This window comes from Osmerus mordax, chromosome 12 (assembly GCF_038355195.1).
Source record: "Osmerus mordax isolate fOsmMor3 chromosome 12, fOsmMor3.pri, whole genome shotgun sequence".
NCBI classification, from domain to species: Eukaryota; Metazoa; Chordata; class Actinopteri; order Osmeriformes; family Osmeridae; genus Osmerus; species Osmerus mordax.
The window spans coordinates 18221007-18240687 of record NC_090061.1 but is presented as its reverse complement, the minus strand read 5'-3'; the positions used below and the strand labels follow the sequence as shown (position 1 = coordinate 18240687).

The 19681-nt window shown below is 46.4% G+C and overlaps 2 protein-coding genes across 2 annotated transcripts; both read left to right on the top strand.

Annotated features, from left to right (window-relative positions):
* Positions 1 to 37: 37 nt before the first annotated feature.
* spdl1 (spindle apparatus coiled-coil protein 1) lies at positions 38 to 4722 on the top strand. The gene is made up of 12 exons (XM_067247896.1): positions 38 to 68; positions 298 to 465; positions 780 to 956; positions 1160 to 1354; positions 1824 to 1973; positions 2092 to 2190; positions 2288 to 2398; positions 2755 to 2895; positions 3024 to 3121; positions 3267 to 3454; positions 3631 to 3937; positions 4197 to 4722. Exons 2-12 carry the CDS (start codon positions 298 to 300, stop codon positions 4447 to 4449), a joined length of 1887 nt encoding a protein of 628 aa, XP_067103997.1. The 5' UTR covers positions 38 to 68; the 3' UTR covers positions 4450 to 4722.
* A 372-nt stretch (positions 4723 to 5094) lies between these two features.
* sil1 (SIL1 nucleotide exchange factor) lies at positions 5095 to 18000 on the top strand. The gene is made up of 9 exons (XM_067248352.1): positions 5095 to 5507; positions 5599 to 5738; positions 5949 to 6050; positions 14153 to 14270; positions 14422 to 14604; positions 14803 to 14924; positions 16153 to 16249; positions 16418 to 16582; positions 16673 to 18000. Exons 1-9 carry the CDS (start codon positions 5406 to 5408, stop codon positions 17033 to 17035), a joined length of 1392 nt encoding a protein of 463 aa, XP_067104453.1. The 5' UTR covers positions 5095 to 5405; the 3' UTR covers positions 17036 to 18000.
* Positions 18001 to 19681: the final 1681 nt, after the last annotated feature.

Sequence of the window (19681 nt, the reverse complement as noted above, 5' to 3'; positions counted from 1 at the left end):
AATAATGAGCGGCTAGCGACTTAAGGGTTTGGAGTGTACTGCTGTGAATTTTTTTACTGGCTTTTAAAGTAAGCAATGTATACTGTGTTGTTGTAGATGCCAAGGTAGATATATTTAGAGTTTTTTCCAGCTATGTCATTGTCCATGCAGTTTACAAATAGCTCGCTACCAGCTGTCGTTGGCTCTTGTTTGTTAAGTTAGCATAGCTAGCCTACTGTATAATCGATGTTGAGTCATGGAGACGGTCGAGCCTTCGTTTTTTTGTTGTTGTTTTCTTTACGTTTTTTGATTTCTCAGATGTCTTCCGTGGAAGAAGACGAGGTCCCACTGCTGAAATGCAAGCTGAAAGAGATGGAGGAGCAGCTGCAGAAGTCTGCGCAGTATGGCTTGCAGCTTCTGGATGGACAGCAGGAGCTGGAGAACCGTATAGAGGAGGAACGTATAGAGATGACAAACACCTTGGAGGTAAGACAGGCCCGTGGAATGTCACTGTCCAGCCTTGAATCAGATTTGTCAAGGCTTAGCAGTCATTTGTTGTAAATTTGGTGACTGGAGCACCCTGGTATCAGCCTCGATAACGATTATTATTGTCGGGGCAGTCTGTGGCCTTGCCATCATCTCCCACTCTTCTTCCTCTCCACATGAACAGGGTTAGGGAAGATGCACATTTAGCCCACGTTCAAAAGTACAACACATTATAGCCAACATGAGAAAACAAAAACCAAAACTTCACTTGACGTCTGTCTGCTTTGAGACTTAATAAGATGTGTCTCCCTCAGGCGCTGGAGCAGGAGAAATACTCCCTTCAGCGTGAGGTGGAGCTGAAGAACCGCATGCTGGAGAGCCTGCGCTCCGATTACGAGGCTGTGAAGAGCCAACAGAGGCTGCAGCTTGAGCAGCTGGAGGCCCAGCTGGAGAGGAGCCACGCCGTGGCCCTCAGGGACCGCAGGGACAAGGTTGTTGAATATGTTGGGGGTTGTGTGATAGTTTGAAATTGTGAGGTGTTGGAACAGCTGAAGACCCAGCTGGGGACAAGGGGACTTGGCTGGGGCCAGGTGGTACCTGAGGATGGTTACTGTCGGGATGGATTTTGATGGATTGTCTGTATTTGATGTTTCGTGTGTTTTCTTATGTCTCTCTCTTTCTGTGTGTGTGTCAGATTGAGCACCTCCAAGCGAAGCTGGAGGAGACCAGGTTGAGTGAGACGCAGCTGAAGCACAGGCTGCAGCTGCAGACGGAGGCCCTGAGCAGCAAGACGGAGGAGCTGAGGACCGCGACGGAGCGCGCCCAGGACACCGTCTCCTCAGAGATGATGGAGCTGCAGGTGGAGAGGATGGAGCTGGAATCTGTAACGGTGAGCTGAACACGGCAACAGAGAACACCCAATAGCATAAGGTAGGGGTGGGGGGGGGTACCGTGGAGGTTGGCGCCATTGTAAAAAATAATTCTAATAATTTAAAAACACGACAGCGGTGCAAGACAACTGGAATACACTAGGTGGTACATCACTAGAGACTGCAGGTGGAGAGGATTAGCTGGTTGCAGGTTGGCAGGGTGGGGGGACCAGACATGCAAACCACATCCGCACCCTCTGAACTCGTTAGGGTTAACATACACCCGTGTACGTACATAGGAAGGTTTCGTTTGTGGACGAGGAACTTTTATTTCTTCTTTGTTAGTCGTTTAGAGCAGCCTCAAGGAGCCCATGTGCGTTCTCATGTCATGTTCTGTGTTCAATCTCTCAAGGAAACCTAAACTGTCTTGAGAAGCTCCTAATAGAAGGCGTGATGCAAGTGTTTTCCTCTCTCCTCCTCTCCCCCCAGGTTGAGCTGGAGAGCTCCCTACAGGATGCCCAGTACAGGCAGCAGCAACTGGAACTGACCAACAGCAACCTCCAGCGGTGTCTGGAGCGCCTCACGGAGGAGAAGGAGGAGCGGGAGAGGGCAGCCGTCTCTTGCTTCAACGCCCTGGAGGTAGAGGCCCACCCCCCACAGGAACGAACGTCTTGTCTCTGTTGTAGAAAAGCGGAAATTCTGTCGGTGATGGAAAAAGCTATCTATGGTTGAAAAACATACGTGTTTCGGTGTGTAGAAAGCCCGGGAGGCCAACCAGGACCTGCAGATCCAGTTGGACCAGGTTCTACAGCAAGCCCAGGACCCCAACAGCAAGGGAAACTCCTTATTTGCTGAGGTAGCTACTTGGTCTGCTATATTGCCGCTACCTTCCAAAAAAATCGACGTAATGCTGTACAAAGAGGGTGTTCCAAATGGCGTGTGTCTGTGTGTAGCTGGAGGACAAGCGGGCGGAGATGGAACGCCAGTTGATCAGCATGAAGGTGCAGCACCAGTCGCTGCAAAAGCAGCATGCCTTCTCCAAGCAGCAGCTACACCGTGTGAAGGTACCCCACACACACACTCCCCACACACACACTGACCAAAGAAAGAGAGCACTGTGTCTCACAGCAGAACCACCCCACACACACACACGTCACAGATGTCCTCCCGTCACTCGCCAGTGTCACGCCACTGACCATCTTTCATAGAGACTGCTTTAGCAAGCTACACTGCCGCAAAGCTAGCGGTTTGTTGGCGTGGTGGTATTGAGCGAGTGAGTTTAACAACCAGTTCTACAGTTACACTTACCACACACACAACACACTGGCCACAAAGAGAAACCCCAAATAAACTGTTGCCCCATTTCCTTCTCCCACACCCGCCCTATCTTCTACACACGTTCTCTTACTGTGTGTGTCAGGTCCAGAACGCCACCCTAATGCAGCTGCTGGGGTCCCGTGCTGACCCTGCCCAGCTTGAAAGACTCCAGTCCATGTTGTCAGAGAAAAACAGTGAGATCCAGGCCCTCATGATCCAACTACGACGCCTGGAGAAAGTGGAGGTGAGGACACACACAACTAACATGATGAGTCAGACTCTCAAACAACATCTCAAATGTATGGATATCATGCTTTGTTGTACAACGTTATCCTCCCACTACAGAGTGTGTGTGTTTGTGTGTGTGTCCAGTTATCATTGAAGGCCCAGCCGTCATCTGCCCCAGCAGCAGAGGTTGCAGATGAAACTTACTACACTGACCTGCTGAAGATGAAGCTCTCCAACGCAGCGTAAGCTCTCACCCCTAACCCCATCTCACTCACATCCCACACAGCTACATGGTCACGCAGCTTATAACGACCACCCACCATAGCACAATTTGTCCGTCATCTTAAGCCTGGGATTGAGAGTTTTCCTCGTGCGTGTGTCCTAAAGGAAAGATGCGGAGCGTCTAAGTGAAGAGCTGTCCATGCATCGGATGAAGGCCTTGGCTGAGAGCCAACGGGCCCTGGAGTTGGAGAGGAAGCTGTTCAGTTCCGAGCGGGCCCTCAAGCAGAGCCAGAGCGACAGCATCCGGCTGCAGCTCAGGCTGGAAGAACTGCGCCACAAATACGAGCCCAACGGTAGCTACGACCTTCTCACGCCGCACTGCTCTTTTCTGTGAGCGTCGTCTGTTACTCGCATGAACCCACTCGGTTTAAAAGTCATTTTTGGGGGATGTTATAGGCTTTTAGCGTTTTTGTTTCCCACCCCTAAAGTTGTATGAAGTTAACCTTTCATTCGTCCCTGCTGTGTCTAGAGTCTAATAAGCTCCGCCCCCAGAAGAGGAGACGGGAGAAGATACCCTTGGATCCGCCGCCTCCTGCCCTCCCTCTGGAGATCAAAGAGGAGGAGCCCGTTGTCACGGCGCTTCAACTGTTGAACAGCATGATGGAGGAGTCGAAGGTCAACAACGGTCACCCTGTTGCCACGAAGACTAGTGTTGTCGAGGAGACGCCTGTGGTCAAGGAGACTCACGCTGTGGCTGTGCTTCCCCTCAGCCTCCCTCAGCCCCTCCACAGTAGGACCGTCCGCATCTGTGACGACCCCCCCACCACCATACCCAGGTGAGTAGTCCTACACACCAACATCACCACGTATACACAACACACACCATAACCAACACCACAGACACAAGCTCACAGCAACAGTCTCCATCTCTCAAGTCTCCAGTCCCTCCCCCCCCCCCGACACCTCACACACTCACCACCAGCATCCATAACAACTGTGTCTCAACCATGCTCCAACTCAAGACTGAACAGGCTAACCTTGTAGAACAGATTCTGGTTCTCCAGAGTCCTGACTTGGTGCCTCTACTGTCCCCAGGTACCCAGATATTGACTACATAACAAAGACGGAGGTGGTCGTGGATGAAGACAGTGTGAACGGAGAGAGGAGGATGCTGGGAGGAGAGCAGGGTGGGGGAGTGGAGAAGAGGATAGAGCTGGAAAACATGGAAGCAGAGGAGAGGAAGCCAGAGGAAGGAGAGAACAGACAGAGAAGAAAGAAGCAAAAACACCATGAAATCATCCATGTCACATCTGAGAACACTATGGAGAATGAGTGTGCTCAACAGTAGTGTCTAGACACTCCTGTCTAGAATGGAGATTTTGTAAACTATATACTTTTGTTTATACCTTTTAATAAAACATTAAAGATAAAATTTTAAGGTAATCTGTAAGGTACTGGAAATTTAAGAATGTTTTCAAAGGGTTGGATTTATTTCGATTTTTGGATAATTTACCAAATAACAATGATTCTACATTGCTACATCAAGACGAATTTTGGCAAATTAATAATATATTTTAAGACGAATGTCACCCATGTCCCATCTGCAATCTAAGAAAATGAGCACAACAGTCAAATAAATGGTCGTCTCAGATTCACATTTGCAACAAGGTACAACAAGTATGTCATTGTCCATACAATTATTTTATGAATATATGTTTCGTAGGATCCTTAGGTGTATCACAGAATTTAAATAGTACATGTTTAGAATTTTATGATATGAAAGCAAGTGATTCATCAGAACTTTCAGTGTAAAATTGTATTTGAAAATGTAAGCCTTTAGATAGGAGCAATCTGTTAAGCTGCCCGGGTAGCACCACGTGTGGAGTTTTTAGTAGCGTCCTTGAAACGCATGGTTCTCGATTTTATCAGGGATCGGTGGGAGACAAAACGAGATAACCCAATGTTCATCGTGATGACGGTCCAGGGCGGAGTTACATATGGCAAATGTCAGCCTTCCACGTCCATTTGTGTACGCAAATGGTGCAATCGGAGTCATATTTATTGCAACAAAGTATATATAATCATAAGTATTATGATTAGGGAAAGTTGATGAACATCTTTTCTTACTGCTCTGTTTATTCGTTTTTGGTTTTTCCACTTGCTCGGACAGGTGAGGGGACATAGTAGCTATAGGCTACGTATAGCTAGCAAGCTGAACAGCAGTATCGTCAAGTCGGAGTTTTTAAATTGAAAAGGGTTTATGGTATAGTAGATAGATTTTTTTTTTGGGGGGGGGGAGCCATCATGATGTTTGGTCGCCCCAAAGCAGGCCCTAGTAGCCACCTGAAGAATTTAGTCATCCTCGTTGTATTCAGCCTTCATTTCGTTGATATCCTGACCGATAAAGTATGTTATTGAACAAAACCACGGTTAAATGCAGTCAATATGTCGGTCTGTGTGCCGAATTTGTTGTATTAATATGGTGTATTGTTTGCAGTCTCTATCCGCCCTGACCGTGGTGGACAACCCTGAAAGCACCGTGGAGGATGAGGAGGTTCACCTTGATGGGGAGGGAGATACTGAGGACCTTGAGGTGGTCCAGCCGACACTCTTGTGGCAGACTCTGAAACCAGGCAAGTCTTCTCGATAGGCTTAGACCTCTCATGTTCAGGAAAGTGGTGTATTGTAGCAGTAAATCCCTGCCCATAGTACTGTTAACCGAGGATTGAATCCCACCTGCAGTTTTAACACTCGAAAGACCTCACAGCCTGAATGAGACAGGTTATGGTGACTAGGTTCCACTGGCCTATGTTTTGACATTCTTAATGTGCTCTGTGTACAGGCCAGGCGGGTACCGATAGGTTCTCACGTGAGGTTGAATCTGCAGACTGGACAGAGAGAGGTTCGGCTCGGGGAAGAACAGCTTAAGTACCTGGGAGATAAACACAGGTACTGCACACTGTATGTGGTACTAAATCAACCCATATTTATTTCCTAAACGCTCAGTTCTCTAACCACAGAGAGATGTGTTTGTAGTAGAGCCCGACCGATAAAGGATTTTTAAGGCCGATACCGGTACAAATATTTGGTGATTTAAAAATCCCATATTCCGATATAGGCCGATATAATTTTATTTATTTTTTTATCCAGAAACGCGTAACAAAACAAACTGATTTCCCTAACATTAGTTATTTGTAGTTTACAAGTATAAAAATGTAAAAGTATAAAAACACACTAGGGACACTGACAACGTCGGCAACCCTGCACCATGCATTATTAGTTTAATGTAATCTTTAAATTCAGGCTTGTCACATTACGTAACTTTGTTCTGAACAGAACCGGGTGTGCAGACACATACGATAAGTTTCTCCTCCATCTTGAAATTGTAAAACCTAGAAATGTTTACCATGACCAACAGTTGCTATATTACTGTAATGTTCATGATTTATAACATGTGATGTTAGAATTGTTAGAATATATCCACATGTTATGTGTCTCAGTTTGTAAGGAGACATTGTTTTATTTCGTCCAAAAGAGGGCGCTTTAGTTTGGTTTGTGGTGTTGAGACTAGTGATGGGAAGTTCGGATCATTTTACTGATTCGGTTCTTTGAATCTCGTTCAGCAAAATGAACTAATCTTTTTTCAAGTCATTCGTTCATTTCAACTGGGGGGGGGGGGGGGGTTGCTCAACATTTTATAGCCAATTACCTGGCCTAAATACGTCCACTGCAAACACGTATCATATTCTCATGTTAGTGCATGTAAACCAGCAGATACTATTTTAAAAGAAATTCCTGCATTAAAATAATGTATCATGACAGTTTGTATGATTTGAAATGGTCATTTATTATCACACTAGCATTTAATTATCACAGAAAACAATTACGCTGCACTGAACTATAAGTAAAGTACAAAAAAGTGAAAATAACAAAACCTGTAATAACTTGTGAACGAATATCATTCACGTCTTACTAAACCTAGTCACGCGCGAAAGTGAACGAGGTAAACAAATCCTTTCTGTTTCCTCTTCTGGGCCTGCAGGTCACGTGAAAAATTATCCAAAGATCCGTATCCGAAGACCCAGTCAAAATGAACGATTCGTTTCTGTTTTTGCTAGCTACCAGTACTGAGCCTATGCAGGTCACGTGAAAAACGTTCCAAAGACTCGTACCCGGCAGATGAACGAATCGTTCCTCCCAACCGTGTCTTCGGATCAATGTTTCGTTCTTCTGACAACCGGGTCTTCGGATCAATGATTCGTTCATCTGCCGGGTATGAGTCTTTGGATCGTTTTTCACGTGACCTGCATAGGCTCAGAAGAGGAAACAGAAAGGATTTGTTTACCTCGTTCACTTTTGCGTGACTAGGTTTAGTAAGACGTGAATGATATTCGTTTACAAGTGATAATTATAGGTTTAGTTATAAAAAAAAAAAAAGGGTTCTCGGCCACGAGAAAATGAACGAATTGCTCTCTGAGACTACTCGTTACTCCCGAGTCATACTAATGATTCGTTCAAAATGAACGAATCGTTCACGAACGACACATCACTAGTTGAGACTGCAGAAGCAGCGGGACAACAGAAATAAATATGGCGGTGTTAGCATGAAATGCAAATGATTGTAACTGAGACATACACATTTACTAAAGTATATAAAAGCAATTTTACTGTGCCCGAGATTTATTGAAATATTACACTGGTGACGAGGATCAACTCTTAACCACCTTTTCAACCATGGCAACTGCACTGCCGTCGTTCCCTGCTTTTGATGTCAACGAGGATCAAACCTCATCCATCCGCTGGAAGAAGTGATTACAGCGATTTGAAAACTTCATAGTTGCTCTAGATATAAAAGATGATACGAGGAAACGTGCGATGCTTTTGCATTATGCTGGAGATGGTGTACAATACATTTTTGACACACTTCCGGACACCGGAGAAGCAAAAGACTATAAATGCGCAAGAGACAAGCTAAGTAAATAGTTTTCCCCTAAAATCAACATCGCCTATGAGACTTACAAATTCAGGCAAGCTCAACAACTGGCAGGGGAAACACTCGATTCCTACCACGTAAGACTACGGCTCTTGTCAGCAACTTGTGATTTTCCAGATGTCGAAAGAGAGATCAAAACGATGATCATCCAAACGTGCACGTGCAACAAATTGCGGCGTCAGGCTCTACAGAAACCAGAGATGACGTTGACGGAGCTCCTGTCACTCGGCAGAACCATGACGCTTGCTGAGACTCAAGCATCAGGTATGGAACAAACACGCCAAGGTGCAGCACAAGGACATTCACGGGAGGATGTTATGGCTGTTGAAATGGACAGAGGGGCGGGAAAGAAAAGATTCTACAACTGCTCCGGTACTTTCCCCCACTGTGAGGGAATAGTGTGTCCGGCACGGGGGGAAACATGCAATGCTTGTGGAAGACAAGGACATTTTACCAAATGTTGTCGCTCTAAACAGCCACAAAACGGCATCAGAGACAGACATGAAGTGCGTTATGTACACACCAGTGGAAGCAGCAGCAATACACCTCAGGCAGCAGGTACAGTAGACACAGAGTCTTCTGAGGAATATGTGTACACAGTTAACCGACAAAAAACGAATCTCCCACATGCAAAGATAAAGGTCAGTGACTGTAATATACAAGTGATGCTTGATTCTGGGGCAACTGTAAACATAATTGATTAAGCAACGTATCTGAGACTGAGACATAAGCCCTCACTCACTAAATGCACAGTTCCCATCTTTCCTTATGGTTCAAGCACCCCACTGCCTACCCTAGGAAAATTCACCTCCCTGGTGGAATCCAAATCAAGAATCGCAGACGCAACTTTCCAAGTACTTCAAGGCAGCAACGGCAGCTTACTTGGTTATGACACTGTCAGTCAATTGGGATTAATGAAAGTGGCTAACACGCTTCACACATCTCCAGAGCGACCGAAGCAACCTCAAACCAAACGGAGATGAATGCAAGGGGTGATCTCCTCACTGAATATGCTGACCTCTTTCACGGGATAGGAAAATTAAAGGACTTTCAAGTCAAGCTGCACATAAAGATGTTCCTCCAGTCATGCAACCTCACAGAAGAGTACCGTTTCATGTAAGGAAGCGAATTGAAGCTGAACTGCAACGTTTAGAGGAACTTGACATCATAGAAAAGGTGGACGGGCCCACTCCATGGGTCTCTCCAATTGTTCCCGTTCCGAAGCCAAAAGACCCAGAATTAGTGCGTATCTGTGTGGATATGAGGATACCAAATCAAGCCATTGAGCGAGAAAGACATCTCACACCAACAGTAGATGATATAATACAAGCGCTCAATGGAGCCAGATTCTTCTCAAAACTAGATTTAAACTGTGGATATCATCAGCTGGAACTGGAGCCATCATCACGATATATCACAACATTCTCCACTCATGTAGGACTGCGATGCTACAAAAGACTGAGTTTTGGAGTTTCCTCGGCAGCAGAGGTATTTCAAAATGCCATTCAGCAAGCCCTGGATGGTATCCCAGGAGTCATCAACCTGAGTGATGGTGTTTGGCAGAACGAAGGCTAGCCATGATCATACTTTAAGGGCCACATTTCAGCGACTTAAGGAGAAGAACCTGACACTTAACAAGGCCAAATGCTCCTACGCACAAACCACTCTGGACTTCTTCGGTTATACATTCTCAGATGGTGGTTTCTCTCCTGATCCCAAGAAGGTTCAAGCGCTGAATGATGCTGCTGCCCCAACTAATGCCAGCGAGGTCCGCAGTCTTCTCGGCATGGCAAATTACAGCGCTCGCTTCATCAAAGATTTTGCCACTATGACTCAACCTTTGAGGGAACTTACAAAAAATGTTCACTGGACTTGGACAGAGGAACACCAGACGTCCCTTGACAAAATGAAACAAAGTCTGACAAGTGATGCTGTCATGACCTACTTTGACCCGTACAAACTCACTGAACTGGTGGTTGATGCAAGTCCTGTGGGTCTTGGGGCCGTGTTGGCACAGAGAAGTGGCCCACATGAACCAGCCAGAGTGATAAGCTATGCAAGCAGAGCCTTGTCTTCCATCGAACAAAAATACTCGCAAACGGAATGTGAGGCTCTCGCCATTGTGTGGGGCTGCAAACATTTTCACATGTATCTTTATGGGGCACCATTTACCCTTATCAGTGACCACAAACCCTTGGAATGGATTTTCAATAACCCCAAATCCAAGCCGCCTGCTCGCATAGAACGCTGGAGTCTACGCCTTCAGACTTACAACTACAGAGTCCGTTACAAGGCTGGCAAGGACAACCCAGCGGACTACATGTCACGCCACCCCGCACATGTTTCACATGTCTTTCAGGAGATTTCAAACGTCGAACAACAAGCGGAAGAATATGTGAACTTTGTTACTGCAAACGCCGTCCCTAAGGCTATGACACTAACAGACATTCAGAATGCAACCACCGCAGACCCCACTCTCTGCAAAGTCATTCAACTCATCAAATTCGGCACATGGGGGTCGCTGTCTGAGAAACAGGACTTTGCTGATGGAGTTGATGTTGCTGCGCTAAAATCATTCCATAGAATCGCAAATGAACTGACGATAACCGCCACTGATGACACTGTACTACGAGGCATGAAGATTGTTATCCCCCATTCTTTGCAAGTCAGAGCAATATCACTTGCACACGAAGGCCACCAGGGGCTGGTCAAAACAAAGAAACTGATTAGGGAAAAAGTCTTGTTCCCTGGCATTGACCGACAGGTAGAGACCATGATAGCTGGCTGCATCCCATGTCAGGCTGTTGTGCCCGATCACACGCAAGAACCTCTCTGCATGTCTGAGCTACCGTCATCACCATGGGAAAAAGTCGGTGTAGACTTCTGTGGTCCATTCCCCTCTGGTCATTACCTCTTGGTAGTCATTGATGAATACTCCAGATATCCAGAGGTGGAGATTCTACAGTCCACGTCAGCCAGAGCCACAATTCCCAAACTTGACAAAATATTCTCGACACTGGGGATTCCGCTGGAGGTCAAAACAGATAATGGCCCACCCTTTCAAAGCTCAGAATTTGAAGATTTCGCAACATATCTGGGTTTCAGACATAGGAAGATTACTCCACTCTGGCCTCAGGCCAATGCTGAGGCTGAACGTTTTATGCGCACCCTGGGAAAAGCTATACGTGCTGCACATGTTGAAGGACACCCATGGAAACAGACTCTGTACGCCTTCCTCCGCAACTACCGTGCCACGCCTCACTGCTCAACTGGAATGGCTCCTGCTGATGTGCTGTTTGGGAGGCCCCTTCGAATCAAGCTACCGGGATCTCCTCGTTCCTTCCAGTCTCTGACTGATGCGCCGCTACCACAGGCAGATGCCCTGGCAAAGAACAGGATGAAACAACATGCGGACCGGATGCGTCAAGTTGTTCCTTCGGCTCTGAAAGTGAGCGACATAGTCCTATGTCGTCAAAAGAAGGAAGGCAAGCTATGCCCTGCCCTTCCTCTCTTTGCCCCCCACTCACACACACACATCCCTTGTGGTGTGGGGGGTTTGAGCTGTCAGCACCTGCCTGGTCGTTGGTCGGCCAACGCTGGACCTGGTCGCAAGTCTCCCGGTCCTGTCCTACATCTATAAAGTTGAACAATGGATTTTGGTGTTTCAAAACCCATTGACACTGTATGACTATGTTTAGCCTGTGTTCTGCTCCTCTCTCTAACCAACCGTCTCTGGAGGAGGGGATCCCTCTCTGAATTGCTCGTCCCAAGGTTTCTTCCATTTTTTCTCCTGTTGGGAGTTTTTCTGGGAGTCTTTCCTTGTCTTCCTTGAGGGTTTAGGTTGGTTGAGGGGCAGTTCTATGGGCGTATGTGAAGCCCTCTGTGACATGCTTGCGTGTAAAAAGGGCTATACAAATAAATTTGATTTGATTTGATTTACAACCCCCACCCATACAAGGTTGTTGCTGTCAAAGGTTCCATGGTGACAGCCAAACGCAACAACCATGTCATCACCAGAAACTCATCCCACTTCAAGACCATACCATCATATGAACATCACCCCTCTCAGTCATGTGATTTGAAAGGCATGAGTGGTGGACAAGATGTCATGAAGTGGACTGAAATTCTTCCCGAACAAACCCCAGAACACCTAGTCCCCGACCCCCCTGGGTCACAGTCGCCTGTTCGCAGATACCCAGTCAGGATCAACAGAGGACCCCCATCATACCTCACTGACTTTGAATAATGTGGACAGTACATTTAGCAGACGCTTTTATCCAAAGCGACTTCCAAGAGAGAGCTTTACAAAGTGCATAGGTCACTGATCATAACAACGAGATAGCCACAAAACCTTGCGAGTAGCCAAAACATGAAGCACACATTGTGAACAACCAAAGTAAGAGCCAAAGGGAAGAACCATAAGAGCATGTAGTTAAACAAGTTACAATTAAACAACATGAACTGCTATAAGTGCAAGTGTACCTGTGAAAAAAAAAACAAGCAACAATAATAAAAACAATATATCACAGCGAGTACAAACAATTTTAAATCAGTTACCACTAACCACAAGAGCAACAAGTCTCTGAGCAAGAGTCATTGTGATCCTTGAGGAAACTAACATCGGGTCAAGCGAACCATTCCTAAGTACCGTTGTGCTCCCGGAACAAGTGCGTCTTGAGCCTTTTCTTGAAGGTGGAGAGACAGTCAGTGTCTCTGATGGAGGTGGGGAGTTGATTCCACCACTGGGGGGCCAGACAGGAGAAGAGCTTGTGTTGGGACCGGGCGGTCTTGAGCGGTGGGACCACCAGGCGGTTGTCTGAAGAAGACCGTAGGTGACGGGTGGGGGTGTAAGGCTGCAGGAGAGACTTGATGTAGACGGGTGCAGTCCCGTTCACTGCTCGGAAGGTCAATACCAGGGTCTTGAATCTGATACGGGCCATGATAGGTAGCCAGTGGAGAGAGATGAGGAGCGGGGTAACATGGGAGCGTCTGGGTAGATTGTAGACCAGGCGGGCCGCTGCGTTCTGAATCCTCTGAAGAGGGCGGGTTGCACATGCTGGGAGACCAGCGAGCAGCGAGTTGCAATAGTCCAACTTGGAGAGGACAAGTGCTTGGACTAGCAGCTGGGTGGAGTGCTCAGACAGGAATCTCCTGATCTTCCGGATGTTGTAGAGGGTGAATCTACACCAGTAATCTACAACAGTAAACAAAAACAAAAAAAGAGTAAAAATAAGGAGGGTTGTAATGTTCATGATTTATAACATGTGATGTTAGAATATCTCCACATGTTATGTGTCTCAGTTTGTAAGGAGACATTGTTTTATTTCGTCCAAAAGAGGGCGCTTTAGTTTGGTTCGTGGTGTTGAGACTGCAGAAGCAGCGGGACAACAGAAATAAATATGGCGGTGTTAGCATGAGACGCAAATGATTGTAACTGAGACTGTTACTAAAGTATATAAAAGCAATTTTACTGTGCCCGAGATTTATTGAAATATTACAGTTACAAGAAACAGGAAACAAATCCGATTGGCCAACGCTAGTGTTTTCACGCTCCTCATGTACATAAAGTTGAGAAAATCCAACTTGCAACGCTCCGCTCCGCTCGCCTTCCCACAGTGCCCTACGCAAGCGTCAATGCCTGGTTTCATTGAAAATGAATTGGAAGCCGACGCCCCGCTCCGCTGCAGTGTGAACGCACCGTCAGCCATCCTGTTATTATTTCCTCACTAAAATAATATGATAATGCAGTTTAAAAATAAACTTGTTTGTTTTATTGTCACATCAGAACAGAGGAACATCAAGATATATTAAAGTTCTGATAAATAAAATGTATAAAAATACAAACTTAAGATATGAAACTTAGTCCTTTGAACAAAAACACAAATTAATATTATTATTTTTTTATTTTTTTATCTTCCATTATAAATGTTGATACCGATAGTTTGGAAAATGCCTAATATCGGCCGATAATATCGGCCCGCCGATATATCGGTCGGGCTCTAGTTTGTAGTAGAGTCCTCTGTGATGATAATCAGCTTTTTATACCTGTGTGTGTCAGGGAGGTGGAGGACAATGGCAAGGCTCCATTGTTTTCCACTCAGGAACTGAAGAACGCACTCAAAAAGTTAAAAGAAGGAGTGGAGCCAGAGACCACAGAACAGGAAGAAACGGCCAAGGTATGGCCAAGGAGTGGAGCTGGATTTGATCACATATATATATATTTATTTATTTTTCTTTAATGTGAGTTCCACCATTTTGTACTCCATGCAAGTAAATCATTCACACTCATTCATTTGTTTGCGTGTTCTTTGCGTGCACTCGCACCAGGAGTCTGTGCGGTCCCAGTTCCGTCCTATCGAGGAGCTGAAGAAAGACATGGCCCAGTTAGACATCCTGGTGGAATCAGACTCCCAGATCATGGCTCGTCTGGTGGCCCAGTTCAACGGCTCCTTGGCCAGCCTGGAGGAACGTCTCAAGGTCCTGCTTGACCTGGAATACCTGGTGCATCAGGTTAGCATCTCGGAGAAATTGAATACTGGAGGAATACTGTAAGGGTACTTGGGATATATTATGGAAATAATGCGTGAATGTTGTAAGGCTACCCTGGGAATGAGGATAACTGTAGGCAGTCCACTAGGACATTACATTATAGTGTTTTGGTTGTGAACAGAATTTAAAGTTTGAGTATGTGTTTTCCTGTGTTCCCAGGTGGACAATGCCCAGAACCTGGCCTCTATGGGTGGTCTGAAGCTGGTGATAGAGAGTCTGAACAGCACTGACCATCGTATGCAGGAGAACGCAGCCTTCGTACTGGGGTCTGCCCTATCCAGGTATACACATACAGACACACTCACGACGCAACATAGCAAAAACATAGTATATAAACACTACTGGTCAAAAGATTAAGAACACTATTTTTATTGAAAAATATGTTGTATAATGTCTCAATGTACTCTGTGTAAAACAATTAACCCTCGTGCTGCCTTCGAGTCACATGACCCAAAGGTTCATAACGAACCATCGTTGTGTTTACCCAATTTTACCCAATACAAAAACAAATAAAAATAATTTTCTTTTAACCATTCCAATGTGGGGGGTCTGAGACAGCCCGACAGTTAAAAGAAAATGCTTCACTTTGTTTTTGTATGAGGTAAATTTGTCGCAATACGACGGTGGGTCACAATGACGGATGGGTCAGAATGACCCGAAGATAACACAAGGGTTAAAGAATACAACAAATAAACATTCCGAGATATAAAATTACAAATTAAAGTACCATAATTTTTGGACTATAAGGTGCACCTGAATATAAGCCGCAGCAGCTAAATTGAATGATGTGTACATATATAAGCAGCACTGGACTATAGTCCAGTGCTGCATAGACTATGTAGTGCATAGACTATGTTTAATTACCATATGTAAGGGTTCGTGCACAGAGGGGATTGTCGGGAAAGAGATGGCTGCTTGAGGAAGCTCCCATTTATTAACATTTCAACAAACAAGTTGCATATTTGCATAACGTATTCAAGTGTTACCATTTAGTGCAATAGTAGCTACAGAACATAACAAACTTTTCAACTTTCAAACTTAAACGGTGCGCTCCCAGCGCACATACCGGCAGTGATCTACAGCAGTGGTTTTCAACCAGTGGTCCTTGAGGGAGTGCTAGGGGTTCCCCAGCAAAATTAGTTAATAGCGTCACAATCATTCAACCACTTAACTTTGGCTATTTTTAAAAAACCTTGAAAAAGTGTGCACATCTTTGAATATGTATATTTTTTTTAAGCGAAAATTTACTGATATCTTAGTTGCCGTTAGCTGTACAAATCCATAGATTAGCCGCACCGTTATATAAGCCGCAGGGTCGAAAAATTGGGAAAAAGGTGCGGCTTATAGTCCGAAAATTACGGTAGTTGCTTTCCCCCTTCTGCCCAGTTAATTCCCAACTAGCTTGATGGTGTTTAAGTCTGGAGACTGGACTCCAGACTCTGTGGACTGTGTGGATGGTTTTAATTACTATACAAAATGCATAATTTAATTAGCTCCTTCTGCTTGCAGTAACCCAGTTGTCCAGGTGGAGGCAGTAGACTCTGGAGCGTTACAGAAGCTGCTGACCATGCTGGCCACTCCTCATCCCATGGCCGTGAAGAAGAAGGTGAGACTCCCTGAAAAGATCCTTTCTTGACTCCAAAAACTGCGTCACACGCTACAAAGTACACATACTCTTTATTTATTTGAAATAGCTGTTTCTTCTAACAATTCTATGCACAGAATGCATCTGTAGCCGCGTCTAATGACCCTGTGTGTTTGTCTGCATCTCCAGGTGCTGTTCGCCTTAGCTGCTCTGCTCCGTCACTTCCCCTTTGCCCAGAACCACTTCTTGAAGCTGGGGGGTCTGCATGTGTTGGGAGAGCTGTTCCGTGGCACGGGGGGCGAGATTCTGAGAGTCAGGGTGGTCACTATGGTCTACGACATGATCATGGAGAAGGTCAGTACAGGTCGGAGGTCAAGGGTTATCCGTAGAGTGGGGAAAGTCACCTTCAGTGCTCATCATATGACCCCACTCTCTCTTCTCCAGGAGCTGAACTCCCAGACAGGACTGGATATCATCCCTGACACTGCCCACCAGGAGCGCTTGCATCAGTACTCCCAGATCTCCCTCCTGCCCTTGTTGGCAGAGCAGGGCTGGTGCGGCCTAGTGCCCGAGCTGCTGGAGTCTCCAGAGCACGACTGGAGGGAGAAGGCCCTGCGAGCCCTGCTGGCCATGCTGCGTCCCTGCCGGGGCCACTTCCGACAGGACCGGGGCCTGACGGACGTGCTGGGGGCTCTGAGGGGCCAGTACCAAGAGCTGGTAGTGATGGAGACCAGTTTGGGGGAGGAAGGAGGGTACTTTGGGGAGATTCTGGACCTGCTGAATACCCTGGTACTCAGGCTCAAGTGACCCTGAGGCTTGGAGAGAGAGTATGGAGGGAGGGTGAGGAGGCAGCAACCTGGGACAGGAGCCTGGGATTGGGTGGTGGCTGAATTGGGGGGGAGAGAAGACCTCCAGTAGCAGGGTTAACAAAACCTCCCTAGGTGTGGGAAAGACTATAAAGATATGACTGGCTTAATCCCTTAATTTGTTCTGAATGAAAGGCTACCATGTTGCAGACACTGAACCTGTTTTCAGACAGTGCAAGATACATTACCTCTGACAAACACACAGTACCACAACCCTGAAATCAACGGCCTAACCTACGATCATCTAAACTTGCCCTGCTGATAGTGAGGCCAAAGGATGGACAGGTATTGCAAGGTAATACATGTATGTATACAATGGGTTGTGCTATGATTGTTGATAGGAATTTGGCAAAGCAGTGGCTTTGTCTTTTATTGATGGAATGTGAAATCACTTTTTTCATTCAATGTCAGGAAGTGTTGACAATAACAGATGATCTACTTCCTTCCAGTCTAAGCTTTGGTTCTAAGGTGTGTTTGGTATCCCTCACGGAGAGACTCAAATAAAGATATAGCAGCCTAGTGACCCTGAAAGCCAGGTTCTAGCAATCGGGAGGACCGACATCATCTAAGCTATCCGACCATGCCTTGCTGATAGTGAGACCATAAGATATTGGACAGGTAAATGTACTGTAGCTTGAGCAAGAAGGTCAAACAGTGGGGTATGGATGCTGTAGAACTTTATTACAGTTTTGTACGACATGTATAATAGCCAACAATGGCTGTGATCCTTGGGTGGTCAGCCTGGAGACCATCCTCTCATAAGCCTGTTGACAGTCAGACTGGCTGGATGACTCAACCTTACACATCCCACTGTGCACCACCATGACGTGTAGGTTATTGGATGTAAATTGTGTATTATTTATTAAAGCATAATTAATGAAGACAGTAGTTGTTTTGTCTGTTGTAAGAGTTCTTCAACCTGAGCCTAGTCAGGGAGGGTCCCGGTTCTGTGGAAAACATCATGTCTCGTGCCAGTACCCAAGACTGGGCGCCCGGCCGTGCTCAACGACTACAGACCGGTGGCCCTCACATCACACATCATGAAGACACTGGAGCGGCTGTTTGTGCGCCACCTGAGACCTCTGACCGAACATGCACTTGACCCCCTGCAGTTCGGGTACCGGGAGAGTGGAGGGGTGGATAATGCTGTCCTCTACCTGCTCCATCAGGCCTACTCCTACCTGGATGAGCCGGGAAGTCAAGTGAGGATTATGTTCTTTGACTTTTCGAGCGCATTCAACACCATCCAGCCTCTCTTACTCAGAGAGAAGCTCGAAAGGATGGGGGTGGATCCCTTCTTCACATCCTGGATTACAGACTACCTGACAGAACGGCCGCAGTTTGTCAGACTGGGGAGTTGTGTCTCTGACATTGTTGTGAGCAGCACTGGGGCTCTGCAGGGGACTGTGCTGGCTCCATTCCTGTTCACCCTTTACACGTCAGACTTCACATACAACTCTGATTCCTGTCACGTCCAGAAACTATCAGACGACATGGCTATAGTATAGCGGGCACGGCTGTGGCCGTGACAGTACACAACCTTGGTACGAGGCAGGGGCATAGGGCAGGACCGAGGCAGGGGCACAGGACGGGACCGGGGCTGGGTACCGGCAGCAGGACCGAGGCTGGAGTCGGGGTTCAGGCTGGGTCTGGAGCCGGGGTAGGAGCCAGGTCTTGGGGCGGGCCTTCCCCTGCAGACTTTGGGGTCCACCGAAGACAAGACGGGTTCCTATGAAAGGGTTGGGGGAACTCTCCTCTGGGTCCATTTTTGGTCTTGTCCTTCTGTTACGGTGTGTGGGGGGTTGGACCCAAATGGGGAGAGGTAGCCAGTCATTGTGACAAAAAAGGTTTACTCTTTGAAACGGGGAAAACAGACAAGGAACTCACGGTAACAAGGGTAAGGACAAGACAAAAACTGGACACAAAACGGAAACCTAAATACACAGAACCAAACAAGACACAGGTGGACATGATAAGACAAACGAGAACAGGTGAAGACAATGACAGACACAGGGAAACACTAGGGCAGGGCAAAACCAAAAGCAGGGAGGCACGGCTGTGGCCGTGACAATAAGCCTGCTGACAGTCAGACTGGCTGGATGACTAGACCTTACACATCCCACTGTGCACCACCATGACGTGCAGGTTCTTGACCCTACATAGAGGGAAACACAGATTGTTGATCACAAACGTGACTGATCACTGAGACAGAAGAACAATTTGAGGTGGATGCAGACTAGTATGGTGGATTGTACTACACAAAATGGATATCAAAAATGTATATGTGTCTTTTCCACTCTTAATGTAAATACAAATATTTCCCTGTTGATTCCAACAATGAAGCTGTCATTTATGTATTATTTATTCAAGCATAGTTATTGAAGACAGAGGAGCGGAAGAAAGACTTGGCCCAGTTAGACATCCTGGTGGAAACACTCCCCCAGATCATGGCTCGTCTGGTGGCCCAGTTCAACGGCTCCTCGGCCAGCCTGGAGGAACGTCTCAAGGTCCTGCTTGACCTGGAATACCTGGTGCATCAGGTTAGCAGCTCAGAGAAATTGAATACTGGAGGAATATTGTAACCGTA